General features: G+C 39.0%; 2 protein-coding genes across 2 annotated transcripts; one reads left to right on the top strand and one right to left on the bottom strand.

Annotated features, from left to right (window-relative positions):
- The first annotated feature begins 13,342 nt into the window (after window positions 1-13,342).
- LOC126596274 (inactive beta-amylase 9-like) lies at window positions 13,343-15,870 on the top strand. Its single transcript, XM_050262800.1, has 3 exons — window positions 13,343-13,732; window positions 14,141-14,623; window positions 14,724-15,870. Exons 1-3 carry the CDS (start codon window positions 13,508-13,510, stop codon window positions 15,603-15,605), a joined length of 1,590 nt encoding a protein of 529 aa, XP_050118757.1. The 5' UTR covers window positions 13,343-13,507; the 3' UTR covers window positions 15,606-15,870.
- Window positions 15,871-17,075: 1,205 nt separating this feature from the next.
- Window positions 17,076-20,223, bottom strand: LOC126596275 (tubby-like F-box protein 3). The gene is made up of 6 exons (XM_050262801.1): window positions 19,731-20,223; window positions 18,958-19,045; window positions 18,571-18,700; window positions 18,303-18,482; window positions 17,598-18,071; window positions 17,076-17,363 (listed from the first exon to the last, which is right to left on the bottom strand). The coding sequence occupies exons 1-5, from the start codon at window positions 20,037-20,039 to the stop codon at window positions 17,600-17,602; spliced, it is 1,179 nt and encodes a 392-aa protein (XP_050118758.1). The 5' UTR covers window positions 20,040-20,223; the 3' UTR covers window positions 17,076-17,363; window positions 17,598-17,599.
- Between the last annotated feature and the right edge of the window lie 4,071 nt (window positions 20,224-24,294).

Consider the following 24,294-nt stretch of genomic DNA (forward strand, 5'->3'; position numbering starts at 1 on the left):
TAATTTATCCAATAATATAAAAAGAAAAAACGCAGTGGTTACCTATCTCATCAATCATCATCCAGTTAGGGCTTTAGCCATCATCCTCAACTGACTGGCTGGCCCACTTGTCTCCCACTTCTGGCCTCACTTTTTGATTCCCTTGAGCCACCTGGCCCACCTACTCCTCCTTCTCTGTCTCATGGGTCGGGATCCTTCTTCATTGCTTTACTTGCAATAAATACAGAAAAATGATCACTCTCATGGAGGGAGAGAATGATTACACTTGCTCATTCTTTTTCTTGTTCCCCTAAAGTATTCTAAGTTAATTACTTAGCCCTATTTTCCAAATAGGTTAGTTTGATCATTGACTCATGATCGTTGATTGATGTGGATTTCATAGATATTAAACTTGGATGTGTGATTAATTGTTCACACGCATATGAATAATTGTCAACAGATGTACGTGAGATTTTAAAATAGTAATGAAGCTAATATTTGTCTAGAAAAGTACAAAACTAGCCACATAATGATATATTTTAAGCAAATCCAAAATCAATTGGTAATTGGTTGAGAGACTTAAGATCTTTTAAGAACTTAATTCTTTAAACAAAACGATGTTCTTATTAGAGCAGTTCCAGCATTGGCTGGTGCTCAGGGGAAAGGCTGAATAGGGCTGTAGAGCCCGAGTGAAGTGCTCCAGCATGTGGGAGCCTGAAGGACAGGACAGGCCAGGCCCGAGCAACAAGCATGTGAGGAATTGCCAGCCCGCGAGCCCGAGTGGATGTGACGTCAGAGCTGACGTCATCTTGGCGTCAACCCAATTTTATATATTTTTTTCTGTCAGGTGCGTGCACCTCATCCGCGCGTGGGGGCGCGTCAGCCGACACCTTTTCAGAAGTCGAGCCCGCGTCGCAGTCTGCCGATGTTACCGTTAGGAAGCCACGTGGCTTACCACGATCCGTTCGATCTCAACGGCTCTTTAAATTGGACCGTCCGATTTGCAACGGTAATAAAAATAAAAATAAACTTATTTAATATGAACCGTTGGATCTGAGATCAACGGTTGATATTATTTTGCTTTATAAATAAATAAATAAAAGAAAAAATAGTTTTAAAATTAAAAAAAGGTATCGTTGTGACACGTGGCACTATCTGAAGTGTTGGAATTCAATTTTTTTTAAAATCCAACGGCAGAGATTAATTAGTTCAATAAAAAATTTTAAAAAATTGTAAAAAATCTGAAAAAAAAATGATTTTTTTTTTTAAAAATTGTTTTTACTTTTCTATAAATACCTTCTCATTATCATCTACCTTACACCACAATTTCATATTTTCTCAACTACTTTCAATCAAATTCCTATCTTTCTCTCAAAGTTTCAATCCAATTTTTTTCAACAAAATGACTACTGCTACAGGTACGAATTGGTCGCTTCTTGAAGATGTTGCGTTGTGTACTAGCTGCGTTAAAGTTACTCATAGTTCACTTACGAGTAATGAGATGCAGTTGCGAGAAATGTGGAGTCTTATTCATACCAATTATCTTAAGAAAATGGGTGGGACAAGAACCAAAGAATCGATGTCCAATCGTTGGAAATTACTTAGCCAATCGTTTAGTACGTGGACGCCTTGGCACAAGCTAGTACTAATCTTCGAAGTGGGGAAAATTACACGGATCAAGTAACAATATATTATTTATTTGTTTGTACTATACCCAAATTTACATTATAATTATTTGTTTGTATTATTTATTTGTTACCTACTTTCATTTTAATTATTTGTTTGTATTATTTATTTGTTACCTACTTTCATTATAATTATTTGTTTGTATTATTTATTTGTTACCTACTTTCATTATAATTATTTTTTCTTCCGCATTGTGTAGCAACTTCAAGCACAAGCTTGGTATGGTGCCAAAACCAAAAGCAAAAATAAATCATTCAACCGGTGGGAATGTTGGAATATTGTCAAAGATTGTCTTAAATTCAGAGTTGTGTCTGTCAGTCCAGAAGTTTTCATGAACAACACCCCTCTACACTCTACACCCGATCATGGCTTGCATGTTCATGAAGATGATGCATAAGAAGTGCCCGAAACGCCCCTCCCTGAACAAGCGTCGAGTTCAACCCGTTATCCAATTAGGCCTGAAGGTAAGAAGGCTTCAAAGAGAAAAGGGAGTGCTTCCAAGAATGATTATGCAAAATACATGGAAGAACTTGCTTGTCAAGGTGAATTGACTTTGGCGCAGGAAATGACGAAGTTTGAGGCTGATAAGGCTAGAGAGGAAGCAAAAGCTGCAGCTATTGTGAGAGAATTTCAAGCTAATCATAGAGAAAGAGAGCTACTTAGGCAAGAAATGGAACATGCTAGAGAAGAAAGAATGGCTCAACGAGATCGTGAAATTATGAACACGCCTTTAGAAGGGAAGTCTCCAAATTCTAAATATTTTTGGAAGTCAAAGAAAGTGGATGTGGTGCGAATGAGGCGTGCAAGAGAAGCGAGAGCAAGAGAAGATGGTCCTAGCACGACAAGAGAAGATCATCCTAGCACCACAAATTGGCTAAGTGATGATGAATACAGTAGTTTTTGTAATCGGAGCCCATAATTTTCCAATCACTTTGGGTTGTAATTTATTATTTATTGAATAGAGTACTTTATGTTGTTTCCAATTTATTGAATTCAGTACTTTATTTAAAGTGAGATTAAATTTATTTAATTTGGTAAGTTATTTATACTAAGAGAATATTTATTCAAATGACAACAACACACCAAATAAAATTACATAAACATACCAAATAATAAAAAAAAATGAACTAAAAAAACACACCAACTAAAATTAAATAAACACAACAAATAAAACCAAACACACTAAATGAACTTAATTATCTTCAGCTTGTTTCAATGCCTACTGGTGCTCTATCAAGTCATATAGCCGGGCATTGTGCATATATTGTGGAGCCAAAAATAATCACAAGGCGACACGTGGATTTTTGGACAAAAGAGGACAAAAATACCCTTGAGGTACAACAAGATTCCTACGCGCGAGCAGCGGGCAATCATCTCTCAGCCAAGTCAAAAGTGCCCAAAAAAGGTAACAATTCAAAAACCATCTCATCAAATCCCTCTTCAAGGTAATTCCCAAAACCTACCTCATTCCATATATATTTACCTCTTTCTTTCCTTCTTTTATCTAATTAATTAAGTTATCATTACATAACCTCCCAAAACCTCCCAAAACATTTCTTTTATTATGATAATTAGCCAATTAATATATTTATACCTAATTAATATATTAATTGCTAATTGAATCACCAAATAACACCCCAAAAAACACTCAAATGCCGGCCACCTTTTCTCCAAAGGGGATCGGCCACACTCCCCTATAAAAGCCATATTCTCTTCTCCAAAAGACACTTCCAACTCTTGCTAAAATTCTCTAGAATTCTCAAACACTTTTCTCTCTAAATTCTAACTTTGGCATCGAAGTTTCTTCAGCCAAAGCCCCCCTCATTCATCGTGGGCGCATGAGGTTCTTGACATTGACCGACGGTGTTAATCGTTTTGAAGGTGCAATTTTGTCCAAGATCAAAGAGGAAGAAATTTGCATCCACAAATTGGTGCTTTCATTGAAAGTTGAGATTCATACTCGTAGAAGACTCTCGCGCAAAAATGTTTTTTTCTCTATTTTCTAGTCCACTTGTATTTTTCGTACGTTCTTATTATTAGAATTTTTTCTTTGCAAAAATTCTTTGATAAAACGTAAAAGAGAAATACAATGGCTAGAAATGTAAAAAACTCCACAAGTGAAAATTCCAATATTCAAGAAACGGGACCACGGCAATCCACGAGACTAAATGCAATCTTAGGGGGATCGGCACCACCACCACAAGGCTCCACCATGGCAACCACCACGATGGCCACCACGGCAATCACCCGCTGCGAGGTCTATGGCTCCACCACCACTGCCCAAGCCGTGCTATCCAAGGCCCACGCCACTAAAGCCATGACCCGAGCCTTGTCACTCCATGCCTAACACGAGCCCAATGCGTTGCCAAGCCTTGCTCAAGCCTCGCATTCGCGAGCATCGTACGCCGAGCAGCCCACTCTCTTTGCCCAGCCTGCTCCCTCCGAGCATCTCATTCTCGTGGCCCAGCCTGCTCCCGCCAAGTAGCCCATTCTCGTGGCCCAGTCTGCTTTCGCGGCTTAACCTGCTCCTGTGGCATTCCAAGGAGCCCAAATCGGCCCAAGACTATCTCAACCATCCGAACCAACCATCGAACTGGGGGCATTTCCACCACGTTTCTTCGTAGATTTGACATTTCCCAATTCAAATCTCGCGCTCGGAGCCTACCACACTTCCACTGCTCAATGAGGCACATTCCTTCCAAGCTCTTCCAATCTAAATGGCGAACAACACTTGTCTCGACAAGTCATAGAGTTGGCGAGCGCCCTTACACAACAGACGACTTTGATGAATCAACTCTTGCAGCGCACCAAGATGCAACGTACCGCAAACGAGGTGTCCCAAAGTAGGACAATGGCAGATAAAGAACCTTTCCAGCAGCATCCCGGTAAATAGCCACTCGACCATTCATGAACCGAGCGTTTGGGCAGAGTACACTCCCGATTGGGCCATCGAGATAACGTATACTTTCATCTTAGCGCGCTAAGGAGTGTGCACTATCGATTAGGCCCATGGATAAGCATACATTCACGGTTGAGGACGCACTCCGATAATCAACATGAGCAGTCTTCCAAGTGAAGTATTCGTTCGCAGCTAGGCCCGCAAGGAGTATCCTTCACATCACATCGGAGCAGGCAGCACAACAGAATGAAAGAAACAGCCACTCAATCCGGCTTAAGTTCAACCAGCAACCTGTGAATTACACGCTTGGCTACTAAGAACATACCACACCCACCGCAGCCGTGGCATAGACGAACCGAACATATGGAAGAACAGCTGAGACCAGCACATCACGATCGGGGGCAGTCGAGAGCTCTGCCACCCCAACAAAGAAAAATTCAGGAAGAAGTAGAAAGGCTCCTAACCAAGCTATTACATAATTTCTCGCACCAACCAAGCCTAAAAAAGGCACAAGATGAAGCACCTAATGATGGTACAATAATTCAAGAAGCAGCTCACTGCGCTTATACCCTTACGTGGATTCCACAAACAGTTCGAAGTCTCAAGTAGTTCGCCAAACAAGACCTCGCAACATGAGGATTAATTCAGTTGTCCACCAGTCCAGCTTTCATCAGCTGCACTCACGACAACGACTTCCATGCTCTCTAGTGTGAAAGGATAAACTAATTGCTCTCAAGTGCGAAAAGGTAAACCAATTCCCTGACACCAAAAAGGGTCTACTCTCCAGTGCAAAAAGATAAACTAATTGCTTTTCAGTGCGAGAGGGTAAACCAATTCCCCGACACCCAAAAGGGTCTGCTCTCCAGTGCGAGAGGATAAACTAATTACTCTCCAGTGGGAGAGGGTAAACCGATTCCCCGACACCGATTCCCCGACACCCAAAAGGGTCTGCTCTCCAGTGCGAGAGGATAAACTAATTACTCTCCAGTGCGAGAGGGTAAACCAATTCCCCGACACCCATATAGGTTTGCTCTCCAGTGCGAGAGGATAAACTAATTGCTCTCCAGTGCAAGAGGGTAAACTAATTGCTCTCCAGTGCGAGAAGTTAAACTAATTGCTCTCCAGTGCGAGAGGGTAAACTAAATCCCTGACACCCATCTTGGTAAGCTCTCTAGTGCGAGAAGGCCACATAGTTTAAAAGATCGAATGCTTGAAGATCAACTAGGCAGCAAACGGTCAGGGGGCAGCATCCACTTTTGCACTTAACAGTTCACTCATCTGACACTTCATCTTCAGCAGCTCCGATCTTGGCAGCTTTATACTTGACTGCTCCATCTATGACAGCTGAGAAATCAAACTCAAGCAGTTTCCTCATTTTTAGCAAGTAGCCCAGATGTGGCACCCCAAACCGTTACCCATGCCACGCCACTTTCTCGGCCCATGTAGAGCCAATCTTTAGCTTCAATCAAGCCGAGCAGCATAAGTAATGGCCCATGCCACACCACCTCATTGGCACATGCCAAGTCGACTCCTGGCCCCTGCCAGCCGATGTGCCGCGCCACCCTGACGGCTGCCCCGTGGCAGCAGCTCCCAAGAAGAAGACAAGGAAAATTAAATTTTTCTTACGTTGGTGCGGCACGGAGAAGACAAAGCAAGCAATGAAAGACGATTCTTTGCACAGGCAAGATGTGAAAGATGGCTAGAGGAGGGGGAACAAATATCCTCTAAGCTTTTTCTCTCTTGTATGGTAGAATAAATCGCTCTCAAAAGTTGATTTAATAATCCACTTAAGGTAGACTTAAATAAGATTTGAGAGAAATTTATTTCCCTTTCCTAGAAGGATCTAATTTCATATTAAAAAGGGAATCTACATCAAAACAAGAAGCAGTCATAAGTTTCCTAGAACAAGAAGATCTCTACACATGCTGCGCTTTCCTATGAGCAACCCAGCAGGTGTAGGGGCATTTGTGGAGCCAAAAATAATCACAAGGCGACACGTGGATTTTTGGACAAAACAGGACAAAAATACCCTTAAGGTACAACGGGATTCCTATGCGCGAGCAACGAGCAATCATCTCTCAGCCAAGTCAAAAGTGCCCAAAAAAGGTAACAATTCAAAAACCATCTCATCAAATCCCTCTTATAAGGTAATTCCCAAAACTTACCTCATTCCATATATATTTACCTCTTTCTTTCCTTCTTTATCTAATTAATTAAGTTATCATTACATAACCTCCCAAAACATTTCTTTTATTATGATAATTAGCCAATTAATATATATATACCTAATTAATATATTAACTGCTAATTGAATCACCAAATAACACCCAAAAAAACACTTAAAGGTCGGCCACCTTTTCTCTAAAGGGGACCAGCCACACTCCACTATAAAAGCCCTATTCTCTTCTCCAAAAGACACTTCCAACTCTTGCTAAAATTCTCTAGAATTCTCAAACACTTTTCTCTCTAAATTCTAACTTTGGCATCAGAGGTTCTTCAGCCAAAGCCCCCCCATTCATCGTGGGCGCATGAGGTTCTTAGCCTTGACCTAAGGTGTTAATTGTTTTGTAGGTGCAATTTTGTCCAAGATCAAGGAGGAAGAAATTTGATCCACATATATGGCCTTTAAAGTGCAGTATATTGTTGAATGACCAATTCATTGTAACGTCCATCCATTTCTAATGGCTCATGTTGCACGGGTTCTTCGGTGCCGTCATGAGCATAATATATATGTGTTCTTGAATTGTTCATCGTGTCTGGCTCATATTCATCAATAGGATCATAATCGTACTCATCTTCCACAATCATGTTGTGAAGAATGATGCACGTCATCATGATGGATCGGAGTGACTCTACATCAAACATTTTGGCAGCACCCTTGACAATCGCCCATCGAGCTTGGAGGATACCAAAACAAAGCTCCACATCCTTCCTGCACCCTTCCTAACAGCTCGCAAAGTGTTTTTCCTTTGCACTTCGTGGACGTGGCACTGTTTTGACAAACGATGTCCACCTTGGGTAAATGTCGTCTGCTAGGTAGTATGGCCCGTCGTACATACGTATGTTGACCTAGTACGTGACTTTTGGTGCCTTTCCTTGCAGGACATCGTTGAACACTGGGGATTGGGCGAGGACGTTGAGGTCATTTTAAGCTCCTAGAACCCCGAAAAAGGTGTGCCAAATCCATGTATCAAAAGATGCCACCGCCTCCAAAATGATACTTTTTTATCATTTTCTGTCCCCAGAAGCGCCTTGCCATGCACTTGAACAATTTTTCCAAGTCCAGTGCATACAGTCAATGCTTCCAATCATCCCTGGAAAACCTCACATCTCTCCCTTCTTCATAAGCTTTTCCAAGTCCATATTAGTAGGTGTCCGGAGGTACTATGCGGTGTAGATAGATTCGATTGCCGAGCAAAACCTCATTAGGGACTCAAGAATGGTTGATTTTCCCATCCTTGCTATCTCATCCACTTGGTCTGCAGATGCTCCATATGCAAGCATCCGCAAGACAGCAGTAATTTTTTGCTCAGGTAGGAGACCCATAGCACCAAAAGCATCCAACTTTTGCACAAAGTAAGAATCATGGTTGCAAACAGCGCCCATGATTTTGTTGAACAAATGATGTTCCATTCTAAAACAACGTCTAAAGTACGGATCAGGGAATGCACTGTTACGGACAAAATAATCGTCCAAGAGAGTTGCCTATCTCTATGTTTACAGCACGGCTGGGCCTGCAGATCTGAGCCACAGCTTGGATGACTCAACGGGAATGTGAGGCTCTTGCCATTCTTGATTCGTCGTCTCTCCGTCTACACTCCTCATCCTTTTCCCTCTCATTTTGGGCCGCCTGACATTTGAACATTCCTTCTGATTGGTTAATCAATTCTTTCTCTTACTAATCGATTTCCCACATCATCCTTGAGGAAGAAGAAGACATTGTACGAAGGAAGCAAAAACTATGAATAATGATAGAGATTTAGGTGAATAAGGAAGCATAAACTATGAATAATGATAGAGATCTTGAGAAAATTGGTGTGAGATTTGTGAGGATCGATGGTGGATTATATGGAGGATTCAGAAAGAATTAGGTTGTAGATAATGCCACGTGGCATTCCGTCATTCGTTAAAAATCTGATGGAAATCTATCCTCAAAGATTGTAAACATATTATGACATGTGGCGCGATGTGATTGGTTAATAATCTTATCGGAAATCCATCATTAATAATTGTATTTTTTGGATAATGACATGTGGTGCAACGAGAACGATTAAAAATCTTATCGGAAATCCATCACCAATAATTGTCTTTTTTGGATTATGACACGTGGCGTAACGAGAACGATTAAAAATCTTATCCGAAATTACAAATAAAATTATTTTGTATTATTTTATAACTTTTCGGATTATGACACGTGGCGCAACGAGAACGATTAAAAATCTTATCCGAAATTACAAATAAAATTATTTTGTATTATTTTATAAATAAATAAAATACGAATATTTTATTACCTATTACCAGGGGAAGGGCTCCCACACTACTGTTCACTAGGTGGATTGAATAGTGAATTGCTTGGAGGGAGGGCTCCCACTCTGGAACTGCTCTTATATACATAGTAATTTGTATAAAAATGATTCGAACTTGAATACAAAGGATCACACACTGCCATAATCAACTGACTCAACTCATATTTATTATAATATTTTAAGCACTTAATGCAAGACTTTAATCTCTTAGTTCGATCGCTCTCACTACTAATTAGAACAAGAGAAATATGAAAGATGATACATGCTTTGCCATAATATGTGCATAGAAGAAGGAAAGCGATAGTTACATTGCATAGAAAAAGTACTAATGCAACATTTGCCGACAGTTTGCCAATCCCTTATCCAACGTAAAACTCGTGTCAAACGTCAGAGCTTACCTTTCTTGACGTTCTCGTTGTCACCATTGCAATTGGTGTTATATCATTTTCATCATGAAATTATTAGAAAGACGACTCACGTTTTGCATCACAATCAAAATTATAACGATAGAAATCAATCAGCAATATGCAAAGTAGCAATGCAAGTTTCCTTTGCCTCTCGCTATATGTGATTTAGCTCCCAACACATATAACCTTGCATTATTTGTACCAAGAAGTTATCATATATTGTAAGCAGAATAGAATCTCACATCTGGTATATGACAAAATAACATATAATTAATATATGGGAGATTCTACAACTGCTAACACCAAACCCTATTATGACAAACCTTACATGCAGCGATAGGTAATTAAGTAAAGACAATACCGATGATGCTGGTGATAATTGAACCCAGTAAGCTAGAGATGAGGAGATATGGTAATTAATACAACTTTTTGATCCTAATACTCGTGGGTTAGCTAGATTTATATATATGATCTCGAAGAAAGTTCAGATTTCATCGCATTGATAGTAAAAACAATGCACCAAACCTTCCACAAACACGTCGAAAACAAGTGGCTGATCGAGGCTGATATCATGTCGGAGTTTGCAAGTTAAGGCTAAAAATACATGTTCCAGAAGTTTCACTCAAAACTGCAGGCATCAGTTGGGCTAATTGCAAGCATTATTTGCTTTGTGATGACTGGATATGTGTAACCAAACAAAATCCAGATGCTCTCTCTTTTATTTATTCCTACTCCGATCCCAACTTTTCAAACCCACAACCACAACATCTCTGAGGGCTGGTGATGCTGTGGGTCATGTGAAAGTGAATTTTTCTTTTACAGATTTTCTTATGTGCGCATGATCTGAATTGATGACATATCACTACTATATATATTATTAATATGGTCAGAGGTGGAACCAGGATCGTTTTTTAATATGGTGGAGTTACGGTGTCAATACTTTATTTACATGGATCGTGCGCAAATTATGCACACAATTCATATGCACAAATGAGTAAATCATAAAAAACTTATATTTAACGCATTTCATTATTGAAACAAAGCATCATCATAACGATAGTATATCATACACGTTCTTATCACGGAGACGTGTGCGGTTGGCAATTAATCAAACTCATCCGAAAAAGAGAAGGAAAAAAACAAAAACAAAAACTGAGCATCAAAAATAGGAACTCAGTGTGTCCATGAAAATAAAATAGGAAGCAGTCTGGCTTGGAGCTGAGTCAGCACCGCAAAGAATTGCTTGGCTTCCTGAATTATTTACCAGTTGCGACGCCACGCCAATCCAAACATCCATTCCAATATCCCAAAACAAGATACAATGATTGAATAACTTCTGAATAAAAATAAAAAGAGAAGAGAAATGGGTTTTTTGTGGTTGATGGAATTTGGAATGAGGTGGCTGCCTAGTATTCCATGTAAACCAAGACCACCACCCAACTCAACTTAAAATCTATTATTACGCTTGATAAATGAGTCGTGTTTGTCGTGTTTATGTTGTTTTTGTGTCATATTTGTTATTTTAACGGATCTTGTCGTGTCAAACATGTTATCTTAACGGGTTCTTAACAAATGACCCCGTAACTACGCAATTTGTTAATGGGTCGCGTCAGGTTAACTGTCATGCAAGAAATTGATATGCTTAGTATCTAAATCAAGCAAACGATATCGTATCGGGTGAATCGGTAACAACCCGACTAGTTAACAGGTCTTAACGGGTGACCCGATAACAACCAGACTCCTTAACAGATTAATTCGAAACATATTATATTTGTGTCAAGTTAACGGTTCATTCAAGAAATTGCTCAATCTATATATGACTACTTGACTGAGCTCTCTGTCAGAGTGAGAGCCTTTACTAAAAACAGCGTCCTAATTTCAACCCATCCCGACTTCTCACTTTACTTGTTCTTTCTGAAAGAGCTCCAAACCCTAGCATCCATGGCGCCACTGGCCCTTGCTTCGGCTTAGGCTAGTGGCACCCTCTCCTCTCCTCCTCCTAGCCTCCTCCCCACCTTCCTACACCTTCCTCAGCCGTCTTTCTTGATGTCCTCTTCTTTTTTCTTCCTTTCCTCCACCGCTCCAAATCGGCTCCGCCGGTTTGTGGGTCCTTGGCATGCCTTTTCGTTTGTGATCACCACTCAAATCTCTGAGTTTTTGTCTTAGATCTCTACCCACTTCTCACCCAGAAGCTGCTCTCTGCCTCCCCATTTTCCCTCACCTTCGCACCCACTTTTTCGTCCTTCCTCTGGCTCCCACTCTTCTTTTCCAACTCTTAACCACGATTTAGATCATGGAGTTTTGGGCTCTTCTTTTACTCAAGACCAAGCCTTCCCATCCCACTGCCGAACAGGCTTGCAGGAAAATTTGGGCGAAGTGTGGAACGATTTTCTTCGGAACAAGGGTGTTTTACACACCCCCTTTGCCCTCCCCCTCCTCCTGTTACATTTTGTGACATTCCTTGCAGGTGTGGATGTGGAGGCTTTGTTTCTTGGTGGACAGATTCTGCACAACCCTCTCAGATCAAGTTTATGGTTCGGGTTTTCTTTTTCTTTTAGGGCGACGGATTTTATTGCAGTGGAAGCTGCGGTGGCGACAGCAGCGGTCTTTTAGATGTTGAAGATTAGGGTTTTTGTTGCTTTTCTGCTTTTACTGCCTACGAGCCTAATGATGTATGGGTCTCCCTTTGTGTTTTGGGTTGGTGCTCTACTTGGTTTGGGTTTGTTTTACCTTTTATGTCCTGCTTTGTTTTATGTAAGGCTTTGTGTTTTGTTTGAACTTAGGTCCATCTCTCACAAATTGTATTTTCCCTTACATTAATGGAATGTTTTCTTTGTCCCAAAAAAAAATGACTACTTGACTATGACTACTCTCCCTCTAATCTTTGTCCATGTCCACAAATGATATCTCTCCACATATCTATGTATTCCACACCTCAACTCACAAAATTATTAATTAATTCGAATTCTAGTATGGGATGACAATTTCAGAATTTTTGGTTAAATATATTCAGTTTTTCTTACTGCTTAGTTGTATGAGAAATAAATTGTGAAAATTGACTTTAAAAGATCGAACAATGAAAAATATTTAAAAAGTCAGACTACTTGGTAGACTATATTATCAAAGACAATGGGTTCTTACGCATTACTTTTGCTTTCTCTTAGGCTGGCGATGTTAATCCTCATTCTTTAGCTTTGTCTATTCGTTCTATTTTTCTCACTCTATCATATATTTCCAATGTATCACAGACAAAATCTGTATAATATCTCTTTATATACCATGATTGACAGATGACAACGTGAATTCTTAATAATAGTATCAAGATCCATCGGATGTACACAAAATTTTGTTGAAAGGATATTATTTGTTTTTGGAATGACAGAAATGGATAAACCAGTTCTAAATCTTAAATGAGACAACACATAATCTCAATGCCACATATCAACACAACCACAACCACATGACTGTCCTATATTATTAGTAACCTAACAATACCATTTGGATTGGATAACCAAAATTTATGTGGAATATTTTTACTCGACACCTTCAGGTGACGATAATGCTCACCATAGGTGAATTTAAATTGGGAGATTATGGAGATATGTGTATTAAATAGAAACAAATAATAAAATTTAAACTCATCTAACGATGATAAATAAGGTGTGAGCAAAAATGCATCCAAGCACAAAATTTTGAAAGATAAAAAAGAAATTTTCAAACCACCTATATGGCTTCCTGTGCGATCGACACGTGGAAGATTCTTTTGGCATTTCAATTTTTTTCTTTAAAAATAAAAAATAAAAAAAGACGCGTATACATTTGGGGTGGATATAAATATCAGCTTCCAGGTTGCCGTTACTTAACTTCTCAAAACTCGTCATCATCTGCATTCGGAAGCTCTCAAACTTTCTGGATTTTCAGAAGTTAAAGCCACAAAAACCAATCTTTCAATTGTTTCTTTTCTGGGTTGTGAAAAGTTTGAGTCTTTCGGGTAGCCGGGTGTTTGGGAAATGGAGGTTTCGGTGTTTCGCGGCTCTCAGGCGGCGATCGGAAAGACCGAGTTGGAGCGAACGGAGCTTGGGTTTTGTGAATTGAACGGAAATTTGAAGACCAACGTCTGTTTTGGTCAGAGCACGAGCTGGAAAAATCCCCGGCTTCAGTTTACTGTGAGGGCCGTACAATCCGAAACGGTTCGGTCCGGTAAAGTTTCGGGACCTGCCAGAAAATCAAAACCGGTAAGTGGTTTCTTCTTCAATTTTGTTGTGTTAGATTTTCGTTTGGTTTCTGAGAAATTGGAGGAAAATGGAACAGGAATTTAAATTTCAAATAACTGCTTAGGTTGGAGTTGTTTTTGTGAGATTGTGGTTAAATTTAAAATTTTGATTCATATAATTGACCTTTTTTTATAAAATTATATATTTGATCTTAAATTATGAAATTATAAAAGGAATTTAAGGTCCTTAGTTCGTTTGAAGACTAGAATTTCAGTTGGAACATGTTTTCGAAGCAAACAAAACAATCCTTAATTTAACTTTAGTATATAGTTGTTCATGTTTGAGAAGTCTAATGTTTTATTTGTTGATTTTCCGGCATGATTTGTGTAACTTAATTGACTTGTTTTTCTGATGTGCTATACTATGCAGAACGATGGAGTGAGATTATTTGTTGGGCTACCTCTAGATACGGTTTCAGACTGCAACGCGGTGAACCATGCTAGAGCGATTGCGGCCGGATTGAAGGCTCTGAAGCTGTTGGGGGTGGACGGCGTTGAGCTCCCGGTCTGGTGGGGAATGGTTGAGAAAGAAGCCATGGGGAAGTATGAGTGGTCAGGCTATCTTGCCGTTGCGGAGATGGTTCAGAAAGCCGGCCTCGAGCTCCATGTCTCACTCTGCTTCCATGCTTCTAAACAACCCAAGATCCCACTCCCTGCGTGGGTATCTCGCCTTGGCGCGTCCCAGCCTAGTATCTTTTTCAAGGACCGGTCGGGGCAGCATTACAAAGAGTGCTTATCGCTTGCTGTGGATGAACTTCCTGTACTGAATGGAAAGACTCCAACCCAAGTTTACCAAGACTTCTGTGAAAGCTTTAAATCTTCGTTCGAGCCTTTCCTGGGTTCCACAATCGCGGTAAGAAGCCATGATGCTTAAGCTTTATAACGAAACATTAGTTGTCTCACGTTTTGTATGCGTACTAAACTGTCAATCTCTCCCGTTTTGTCAATTTCAGGGCATCTCAATGAGCTTAGGACCAGATGGCGAGCTTCAATATCCATCTCAGCGCCGGCTAGGCAAGAACAAGATTCCCGGGGTTGGAGAATTCCAATGTTATGATGAAAACATGCTTAGCATGCTTAAGCAACACGCTGAAGCAGCCGGAAACCCTTTGTGGGGTCTTGGTGGTCCTCATGATGTTCCTAGCTACGACCAGTCCCCAAACGCAAACAACTTCTTCAAGGATGATGGCGGTTCATGGGAGTCTCCATATGGTGATTTCTTCCTTTCCTGGTACTCAAACCAGCTTATTTCTCACGGAGACCGCCTCCTCGACCTTGTCTCTTCAACTTTCAGTGACACTGAAGTGGAAATTTGTGGCAAGGTCCCGCTAATGCACTCTTGGTACAAAACAAGGTCTCACCCTTCTGAGCTGACTTCTGGGTTCTATAACACATCCTCTAGAGATGGTTACCAAGCAGTTGCCGAGATGTTTGCAAGGAATTCGTGCAAAATTATATTGCCTGGAATGGACCTATCGGACGAACATCAGCCACAGGACTCCCTTTCGAGTCCCGAGTTATTACTATCACAAATTAAAACCGCTTGCAGAAAGCATGGGGTTGAGATTTCAGGCCAAAACTCATCAGTTTCGGGAGCTCGCGAAGGCTTTCAACAGATAAAGAAGAATTTGTTGGGAGAGAATGCAATCAACCTGTTCACTTATCAGAGAATGGGAGCTGATTTCTTCTCGCCCGATCATTTTCCTTCGTTTTCTGAGTTTGTTCGGAGCCTTAACCAACCGCAGCTGCAGTCAGACGATCTACCAATTGAAGAAGAAGCTGTTGAGTCCGTACCTACGAATTCGGAATCAGTCGTCCGCATGCAAACCGCTTAATACAAGTTAGAATTTGTGGTTGTATTTTTATATATAAAACTTGTCTCCTATACGTGTATCCGACTCAGAATTGTATATAATTCAAGGTCCTAAAAACACGCTAGGCGCTAGTCGGGCGGGGATTGGGGCCTAATGTTTAGGCTCCTAAGTGGACTAGACGAATTTAAGTAAATGTATTATATTTCGTGTAAATAATTGTGTGTCTATACTTAAAATATATATAATTTTATTATAAACTACAAAATAGAATGACATATATTATGAAGTATTGGAACATAATGAAAACATGGAAAACAAGCATATAATGTGTGTTCATTTAAGTATTCAACAAGTTTCTTATAATTTATTGAAAAAATAAAATGCAAAATGAAAGTTTTCCAATTTTGTCTAAGTGAGTTGCAACCGAGATGAGTTTGGATGAGCTAGGCGGGTGCCTAGGTGGTCAAGGTGGGCACCTCAGCAGGTCTAGGTGTCATTTCTTAATTTTCAAATGTTTAAACATTAATCGAAACGGTGACTAACCGCTTAGCGCCTAAGTAGGGCCTAGGCAGCGCTAGTTGGGGATTTGTAGAGCAGTGATATAATTCAAATCATAACAAGAACAGCAGCATATCACAGCATTACGTTGTACCAAAAACTATGGTCATATGAGCAAATTTAGGCTTTTATTCTCTCTGGTACAAGCTACTATTGGAATCCCACATTGGTGGGTGCAAAAGAAAATAATGGGTTTAAATATGATTACCCTACTCTAACTAATACCAAGGTCTTTTGTGGTAAAACTCCACACCTGACGGATTAGGCATGTGGTAAAATTGGGAACAATATCGATGTTGTTAGAGTGAGGCTCTCCCGGCCCTGTCAATCTAAAATTTTTTAATATGGTATCAGAGCCAAGGTTCGGGCCGCTCAAATCAATGAGCTTGTCACCAAGAACAAGCCAGGACTATTAACAGAGAGCCAGCCTCTAAGTTTCATTGAAAACAAGTCTGGACTCTTAGCATATAGCCGACCTGAGTTTCAATTGACGATATGTGGATCTTCACGTGTGAACCACTAAATGGGATTACACGTGAGGATGAGTGTTGAATCCCACATAAGTGGGTGCAAAAGAAAATAATGGATTTAAATATGATTACCCTAATCTAACCAAATGGCATGCAAACACTTCACAAATGCTGGAGTTTGATCAACAAGTATGCTGTGCCTCATCACCCCATAAAACCCAACTCGGCGCTGTTCAGAAAACTCGCAAAATCGGTACCACTGTCAAAATACGGTAGATTCTTTGATAAATTTCTACGTTAGCAGAAACACACGTCGTTCCATTAACATAGCAAAGACTACAAGAAAAGACGGGCAAGGTTTGGGACAGCGGTGGAAGAGCCACCGTCCTTCATCGACGAAGCTTTGCAAAGCAAACTAGTTATAAGGAAGTCTGAATCCAACGGGGGATTGAACAGCCTATACTTGGACGAAACGAAATGTACATATAAAATCAAATGTGGTCAAATTTCAGGTAAACAGGGTTTTGTAAAAATAGGCTACTATGTACATTTAAGAAGTAAAATTTACAGCAAATGGTGGATGACAAAGGACCGAAGCTCTCCACCTTCAAATTCCGGGACTCCTCCGGGGTTTGGCAAAATCATGATCCAAGAAGGGCTGGGGCGTCTGAGCATGCTGCATGCCTGCCAATCCCAGCACTACGACACCTTCAGCGAACAGCCTCATTGAATCAACCCACTATAGCTGCTCCTGGACCGCAAGAAAAAGATAGGGTTAATCATGCTCGTTTAAACAGATATTGGCACCTAAAGATCAACCAACTCCATCAACATTACAAACACAAACAATCGTATGGACTCTGGAAGTGTTACGAGTGTCTAGGGTGAAAGAGTTGTGTTCAAGCATATAATAGTTGGTGAAGTTAGGTTCAAATTTAACTAATTACTATCACAGAAAATAGCTTTCAAATTAATAAATCAATACCTTTATTCACAAGCAATCTTGGTGTCAAAGCTACTGAGGCAGATTGAAAATGCCTGGAATGCTGATATTGGATACCGGTAATCCATGGTAAATAAATCCTTGCCAACTTTCCCAAATTGGAGGATGATCTTCTCGTGTTCTGGTCCTGCGGGTCCATTTTCTGGAGAAGCCACCAACTGAAAGTTTTTCACTGAAGCAACTGTTACTCGTCCATGAAAGTTCAAACACCAACACTGAAGTTGCTCATGCCACCGAGGAGACTTGTTTCTTAACACCAGCACCCCATCTTTCTGTCTGGCCAAAGGCCCTGACAGGAAACTCTCCACGCGGTTTGATTTCGATCGGAAAAATGGGAGGGATGGAAATAATTCTGCATTATTATGTGAAAACTCTGCCTGTGTGGTGGCCACTCCTCCAGGTTCAACTGAAGAGGATGGAATCGAATCCATGGTACACTGCATTCTCCTTGGACCCCTGCTTATAAATATTTTCTTTAGTATCCTCAGTTTGTAAAAAAGAAAATGCACCCTAAGTGTACCGAAAACATTATGATCACACACAATGTTGTTGCGAGTATTGCGAAGAATTATAGGAAAAAAAATGAAAGCATCACCTATGCAGATGGAATACTAGATCTAGATGTTCTCTTATAATTTCATTTCTAAAGTATGGTTCAATAACTTGTCATAGAAGCATAAATTTTACCTAGAGCCCATCATATTTAGTTCATACTGGATTTGAGCCACTGGATAGTTGCCAGCAGGGACCCTAGGGGAAACTTGTTTCAAATTGACAAGCCTAGTGGAGCGGCTTTTTGCAATCTTGTCTCCCAAATGACTCGGCTGCCCATCAAAGATTGTGAACTTTGTTCCCAAAAAGTTTGATCTTCACAGAGAGAGGGGGGAAAGTGTGTCAACAATTATGTTCATGGGGAACAAGAAAAAAGTTAAATCATATACATCTTTCAGCACACCTCAGTTTCCCGATATAGTTACTGCTCCCCTTAGACATATTATCAACATGTAGTGAGACGACATAATCAGTGCAGGTGGGGCGTTTAAACTTTCGCGCAGCAAGTAAGAACTTTCCTTCGTCAGTTAGAGCTGCCATTGACACCAGACAAACAAAACAGTTAACAAAAACTTATAGCTGAATGAGGAAACCAGAAGAGGACAGGTCCACTATTTACAGAAAGCAAAATTGATTTCTTAAGAGAGGAATCAATACCTACAAGACCTAACAAAAAATTAGAGCAAATATGGAAAATCTACATCTTTGAAAGACAACCTAGAAAAGTTTCACGTAATTCAAAATGTACTCAAAACAATGGAACTTCCTTTTTCGGTTAGAAAATGCTCACCATGGGTCAAACCAAGAAAAAGATAATATGTTTGGGTGGAACGGTTCCGTTTGATAAAGCATCGGACGAGGTCATCCCTCGGACCAGGCTGCAACCAGAAAAGAAAAACATATACTGAGCATATGTACAACGGCGATTACGAAGGTAGTAAACAATAAATCAAAAAATTGGAAAACCCAAGATTTTCCAACCCGAAAATCCAACATAATTAGAATTCGGAACATGATTCACATGATCTTTACACCCTTCCACTCGCCTATTAATCCATTTACACTACATGGTAACTAAAGACTAAAAATTGCAATTTTAGCCACTTAAAGCTAGAGGTGGCAAATAAACCCATATGGTTGTTAATGGGTAGCCGTTAAGACCCGTTTAATTTGATATCACCATGATATAGAGGTGAGATTGGTAGTGGTGATGATAGTCATTAACAACCCAATGGGTTGATTTGCCACCTCTACTTATTGGCTAGAAATTTGCTTTCCAAACATTACAACGACTGAAAATTTGGCTAAATTTGCATGTAAGGGCCAAGAATTATGCTAAAAGTTTCACTCCAAATTCCAATCACACTCCAGAAGCATCCCAAACAAATCAAGTAATGAAATTTCGACCGAAACCCAATTGTAATGCAGTCATAATCAATAAATCAATAAAATTTGCACCCTAAATGTAAATATTGGACACAGACTCAAACAATTAGAGAAGAAAAAGAACTCAATCAATATAAAGTTTTTCCTTTTTTTCCTAGAGGGGGGAGAGAGCGAGACCTGCTTGACGGAGATGGGGAAGGTCAGCTTCCCAGAGAGCTCCGGCGCCTTGACGATCTCCTTGGTAAGGTGCCTCCAACTCCGGCAGACACCGGCGCAGGCGACCACGCTCTTCCGCAGCGGCCAAGCGTCCTCGGAAGCCTCGATTCTCACCAGCACCTCTCTGAGCAACTCCTGAGGCATCTGAGCCCAGCATACCTGATTCAACGGCTCCCCCACCGCCTCGCCGGCCTGCCTCGCCGCCGAAACCTGCACCACCCGCTGCGACCGCGAGAACCTGATGTCCTGGATTAAACTCCTTATCGACATTTCCCAACTGATTCAAACTCCAGGACAAAGAAGAAGACGATGAGATGAGAAATTGGACTTGGATTTCAAATGGAGGATGTGGGAATTTTGAACAAGAATCCAGCGGGCAGAGCACCTTAGGCGTATTTTTTCATAATTTTTCTCAGTTATCTTATACTGTTTCTAATTTGTTGTTTGGTGAGTGGGAAAAGCTTTTGTTTTTCTTTTCTGGGGTCCATATTATTATACTCTCTAATTATTATTATTATTATTTTTTTGGGGTGGTGGGGGGCGGGGGATTTTATAATTTAATTATTCAAAATTGTTCAACAAAAAATGAAATCTGTGAAATGGAAAACGTGATTTTGTTTTATATTCTTCCTGATGTGGGAAAAAAATGGATTAGGCAATGTCAACCATATTTTTATCATGTCACAAATAATTTTCTTTTATATAACATGCACCTTTCAATTTCTGTTTTTCTTTTATTTATCCAAGTATACGTATGTGAATTTTTGGTGTAACCGTCATAACCAACATGTTACAAACTACTTATGTTAGAATGCATATTTTATTTAGGGACAGTGGTACGTACACCAAATTCATGTACCAATTAATGTAGCACATTCGACATCATATAAATTTCAAATTCCAACTTAAATTGAAGTATCAATTGGCTTTGTGCCATATTATTTGATGCACAAATTTAAAGTGAAATTTTTTGTGACTCGCATTATTCTTTATTTATTAAAATCATACTCTTAAATATAAAATTTTGTTTACCATTATGTAATAAAGGAATTAGTAACATCAAATGATAGCACTTGTACTCTAATTTTATTCCAAAAATGAATGGATGTTTAATTAGGTTGGACTTCAGCGGTAGGTAAGATTATTGAAGTCCAATCAATTTAACCAAACTAATTCACCAAATTAAGTGCTATCTAATCTAATCTAATCGGATTTGGTTAACTTTGGTTTGGTGTTTGAATAAATAATCAGTATGTTTTAATTTGGGGAAATTTGTTTCAATGCAAATTAGTTGATTTCCTTCCTACTTTAATGTTAATGAAGAATATCTTCCCCCTAAAGAAAAAAATTAATTACATTCTCCCCGTTTGTAAGACCATCTCCAGTAATACTAATTAATTTTTTTATTATTGTAGCTAGCTAAATGAATTAAATGTTGTCACTTAATATTTACGGTTTAGTTATATTCCTCTTCATTTGTAAGTGAGGGGTCTTATGTTCGATTCTCGCTAAAGACGAATTTGAATCACATTATTGTTAGTCCATTGTGAAGTTATACCCAATCCCTCCCCTTAGTGTAAATACAATCGTTTATTCAAAAAAAATCAAATGTTAATTTGGGTTTCACCAATTTCAGCAATACTAGCTATTTTAGCTTAAGTTAATATAGTATTATATTTTTTTCAAAACTTGACAACCAGACCCCATTTTCTTCTCTCGAAACCCACAAACAATCTAATTTTATAGTTTTTAGATATTTAGCAAAAAATTAAGGATCTCTACTCCTAACCAAAGTCTAAAATATCGATGATATCGGAAATATCGGGATATTATTGATATTGATAAAAATTGAATAAAAACCACGGAAATTGTAAGAAAAATTTGGAATTTTTAATTGAAACTTTGCAGGATGTTTATTTAGTCAATTATTTATTAGTTTATCACAAAAAATTGGAAGGAAATGCATTGCATGATGGATTTAACTGATTTAAGTTGATTATATAGCGAGCTGGCAAACATTGTGAGTGTAGAAAATATGTAGTAATTAATGAAAGAAGTTTAAACACACCATAATCATTTATATATAATGAATTAGTACAATATTTTACACTTTATACATTGCATGGTAAGATACATGAGTGACTTAATACCACATAGAGTTCCTATCAAAGTCTAAAATATCGATAATATTGGAAACATCGGTAGTCCAAAAACACGGAAATTTCAAAGGAAATATCGGGATAATATTGATATTTTAAACCTTGCTCCTAACTATATAAGATAGCTAGTCATTTACCTAGCCCGTTGGAGCTTGATTTTTCTGCATTTTTTTGTTAAAGCAGCCAAAAGGCCTCATTTAGCCAGGGTGTTGAAAATACTCTAAGCAAGACAAAGCCTAACCCATATTTCAACTAATAATTTGGTCTCCAACCAAATAATAATAATAATAATTTGGTCTAATAGCCTCATTTAATTCAGTTGCTGCCTGGTGAAAATGCAATTCAAGAAGTCAGATGGAAAATTTCAAATTCAATTCATACTTTATACATCTTGTTAAGTTCCTTGAAAATGAAATCCGCAAGCTCGGTCAGGCGATAAAATCTTAGGCAAGAGACACAACGCCCAAAATGGATATATAATCACAGTCTAACTCGATGGGCGGAGCCGCGGATAGCACAAAGTTGCCGGCTGATCAAGTAGGTGGAATCTATGCAATATAAAACAATGTCTACAGACTAATCCACAAATTGGCTTTCCCTTCCTCTTTATACACACAAGAATTTTTGTTTTCTTGCAAAAGTAGCATCCGAAATTTACGTACTCTACGAGTGTGACAGCCCTTATTTTTGTTTTTCATATTACCTAGGACCCTAGTACAAATTTTGACGGGAATCTCTAACCTAAATTCCATATTTTATCTTATTGTTTAATTTCTTTTTATGAATTTTAAACTCGACCTTTTTTCTCACGAGAACAACTTACATAGAATGAATTCATCACATCTTTAGCACCTCGGTCCAATACAGATTGTCACGTAAGAAAAAACTTACGCACGGCAAAGCATATTGTTACGTCGAAACCTCATGAACCAGGGAACTAGTTCTATGTAAGTTCTCTCCACAAGAGACTTAAACGGAAAGCAGAGTTCGTAAAGATAAAGGGATGAAACAAAAGGAAACAAATGAGGGGAAGAAAAAAAACATGTGTAAATGAAGACACTTGAATTGGAGAGGAACACGTAGTTTGTCGGTTGTTAAACGGAGACGCTTGAAATCAGAAACCACCAGACAAACCAACTGGCAAATGCTAATGCTTTGAGACACATATGAGATCCTCTTTGGGAGGAGCCAAACCTGATGTGAAGAGGAACAAAATTGACCTTTTTCTCCCATGAGAGGATTTAGGATTTAGGATTTACACAAAGGTTTGTATTTGACTCTTGTTTAAGAATATTACATTAGAGACATCTGCAAATCACAGTCAGATGCAAAAACAGGTCATTACGATCACAAAAAGAAAAAGTTACAAAAACAGGTCATTACAATCACAAAAAAAAAAAAAGTTTCTAACACGTCAAATTGTGATTTGTCCACAACATAAAGGGGTGTTGATACCCTCAAAAACCACCCACTCTTCATTTATTTGCTCACAAAAAAAAGTGAGAGCCCCACATAACAATTGGTAGGATTAGGAAAGTGACACTCCCCAACTTTTTAAATGGGGGCACTATTGCAAAAAGAGGATGCCAGTCTTATTAATCACATGACCAACATGATATTCTCAAAGCATCCTTCACCTACACCTACATCAGCCTTAAATCATCTTTCAATCACTTGGTATAGAATTTAAGGAATTCTTATTGACACTCCAAAAAATTCACCATGCACTCTCTGAGACGCAACTTCTCCTGTGTGTTTTCCCAAGTGAAAAACACAGGATAAATTTTTTAGAATGTAAATAATTGCTCCTGCAAGTTGTACTGATAAAGATGTTGATTAACAATTTCTTGTTCCAATAAACAAATGAAAGCATCAAATTAAAGAGATCCAAGACATGATTAGCATTTCTAGGTAATTCTTTTATCTTGATATCTAGACATGCTTTTGGAAACAAGATCCATCACACACCTAAGAATAGGGACGGCCATAATTTAGCATTACTTTAACTGACATGCCATTATATCTAAAGAATCAAAATATCTAGAATATAATTATGGCATATTTGTCGATTTGTTCCCAAACTTATATATAGCTATCCATTTCCTCTTTGAACTTTAATTTTAACCGAGTAACCCCTAAACTTTTGTAAATAACCAAATCTTCCCTTGATGCTAAATTTTCAAAAAATTTCATCCAATTTTCCATTCATTTTGATCACGCAGACAACACATGACAATTGTATGAGGGCAAAAAGAATGAAAAATTGGATGAAATTGGTTATTTATAAAATTTTAGGGGCGTAATCGATGAAAGTTAAAGTTCAAGGGGAAAATTGGCCAATTATAAAAGTTCAGGAGCGTAATTAG

Source organism: Malus sylvestris, chromosome 13, assembly GCF_916048215.2.
Source record: "Malus sylvestris chromosome 13, drMalSylv7.2, whole genome shotgun sequence".
Lineage (NCBI taxonomy): Eukaryota > Viridiplantae > Streptophyta > Magnoliopsida > Rosales > Rosaceae > Malus > Malus sylvestris.

Excerpts from the sequence above, each read along its gene's own strand:
- LOC126596275 (XM_050262801.1), bottom strand. The coding sequence starts at position 20,039 with ATGTCGATAAGGAGTTTAATCCAGGACATCAGGTTCTCGCGGTCGCAG. Across the intron at positions 19,046-19,730 it reads TCCCCATCTCCGTCAAGCAG|CCTGGTCCGAGGGATGACCT; the intron begins GTCTCGCTCTCT and ends TTCTGGTTGCAG. Across the intron at positions 18,072-18,302 it reads CTAAATATGATGGGCTCTAG|GGGTCCAAGGAGAATGCAGT; the intron begins GTAAAATTTATG and ends ATTTATAAGCAG.
- LOC126596274 (XM_050262800.1), top strand. The coding sequence starts at position 13,508 with ATGGAGGTTTCGGTGTTTCGCGGCTCTCAGGCGGCGATCGGAAAGACC. Across the intron at positions 13,733-14,140 it reads CTGCCAGAAAATCAAAACCG|AACGATGGAGTGAGATTATT; the intron begins GTAAGTGGTTTC and ends TATACTATGCAG. Across the intron at positions 14,624-14,723 it reads TCCTGGGTTCCACAATCGCG|GGCATCTCAATGAGCTTAGG; the intron begins GTAAGAAGCCAT and ends TGTCAATTTCAG.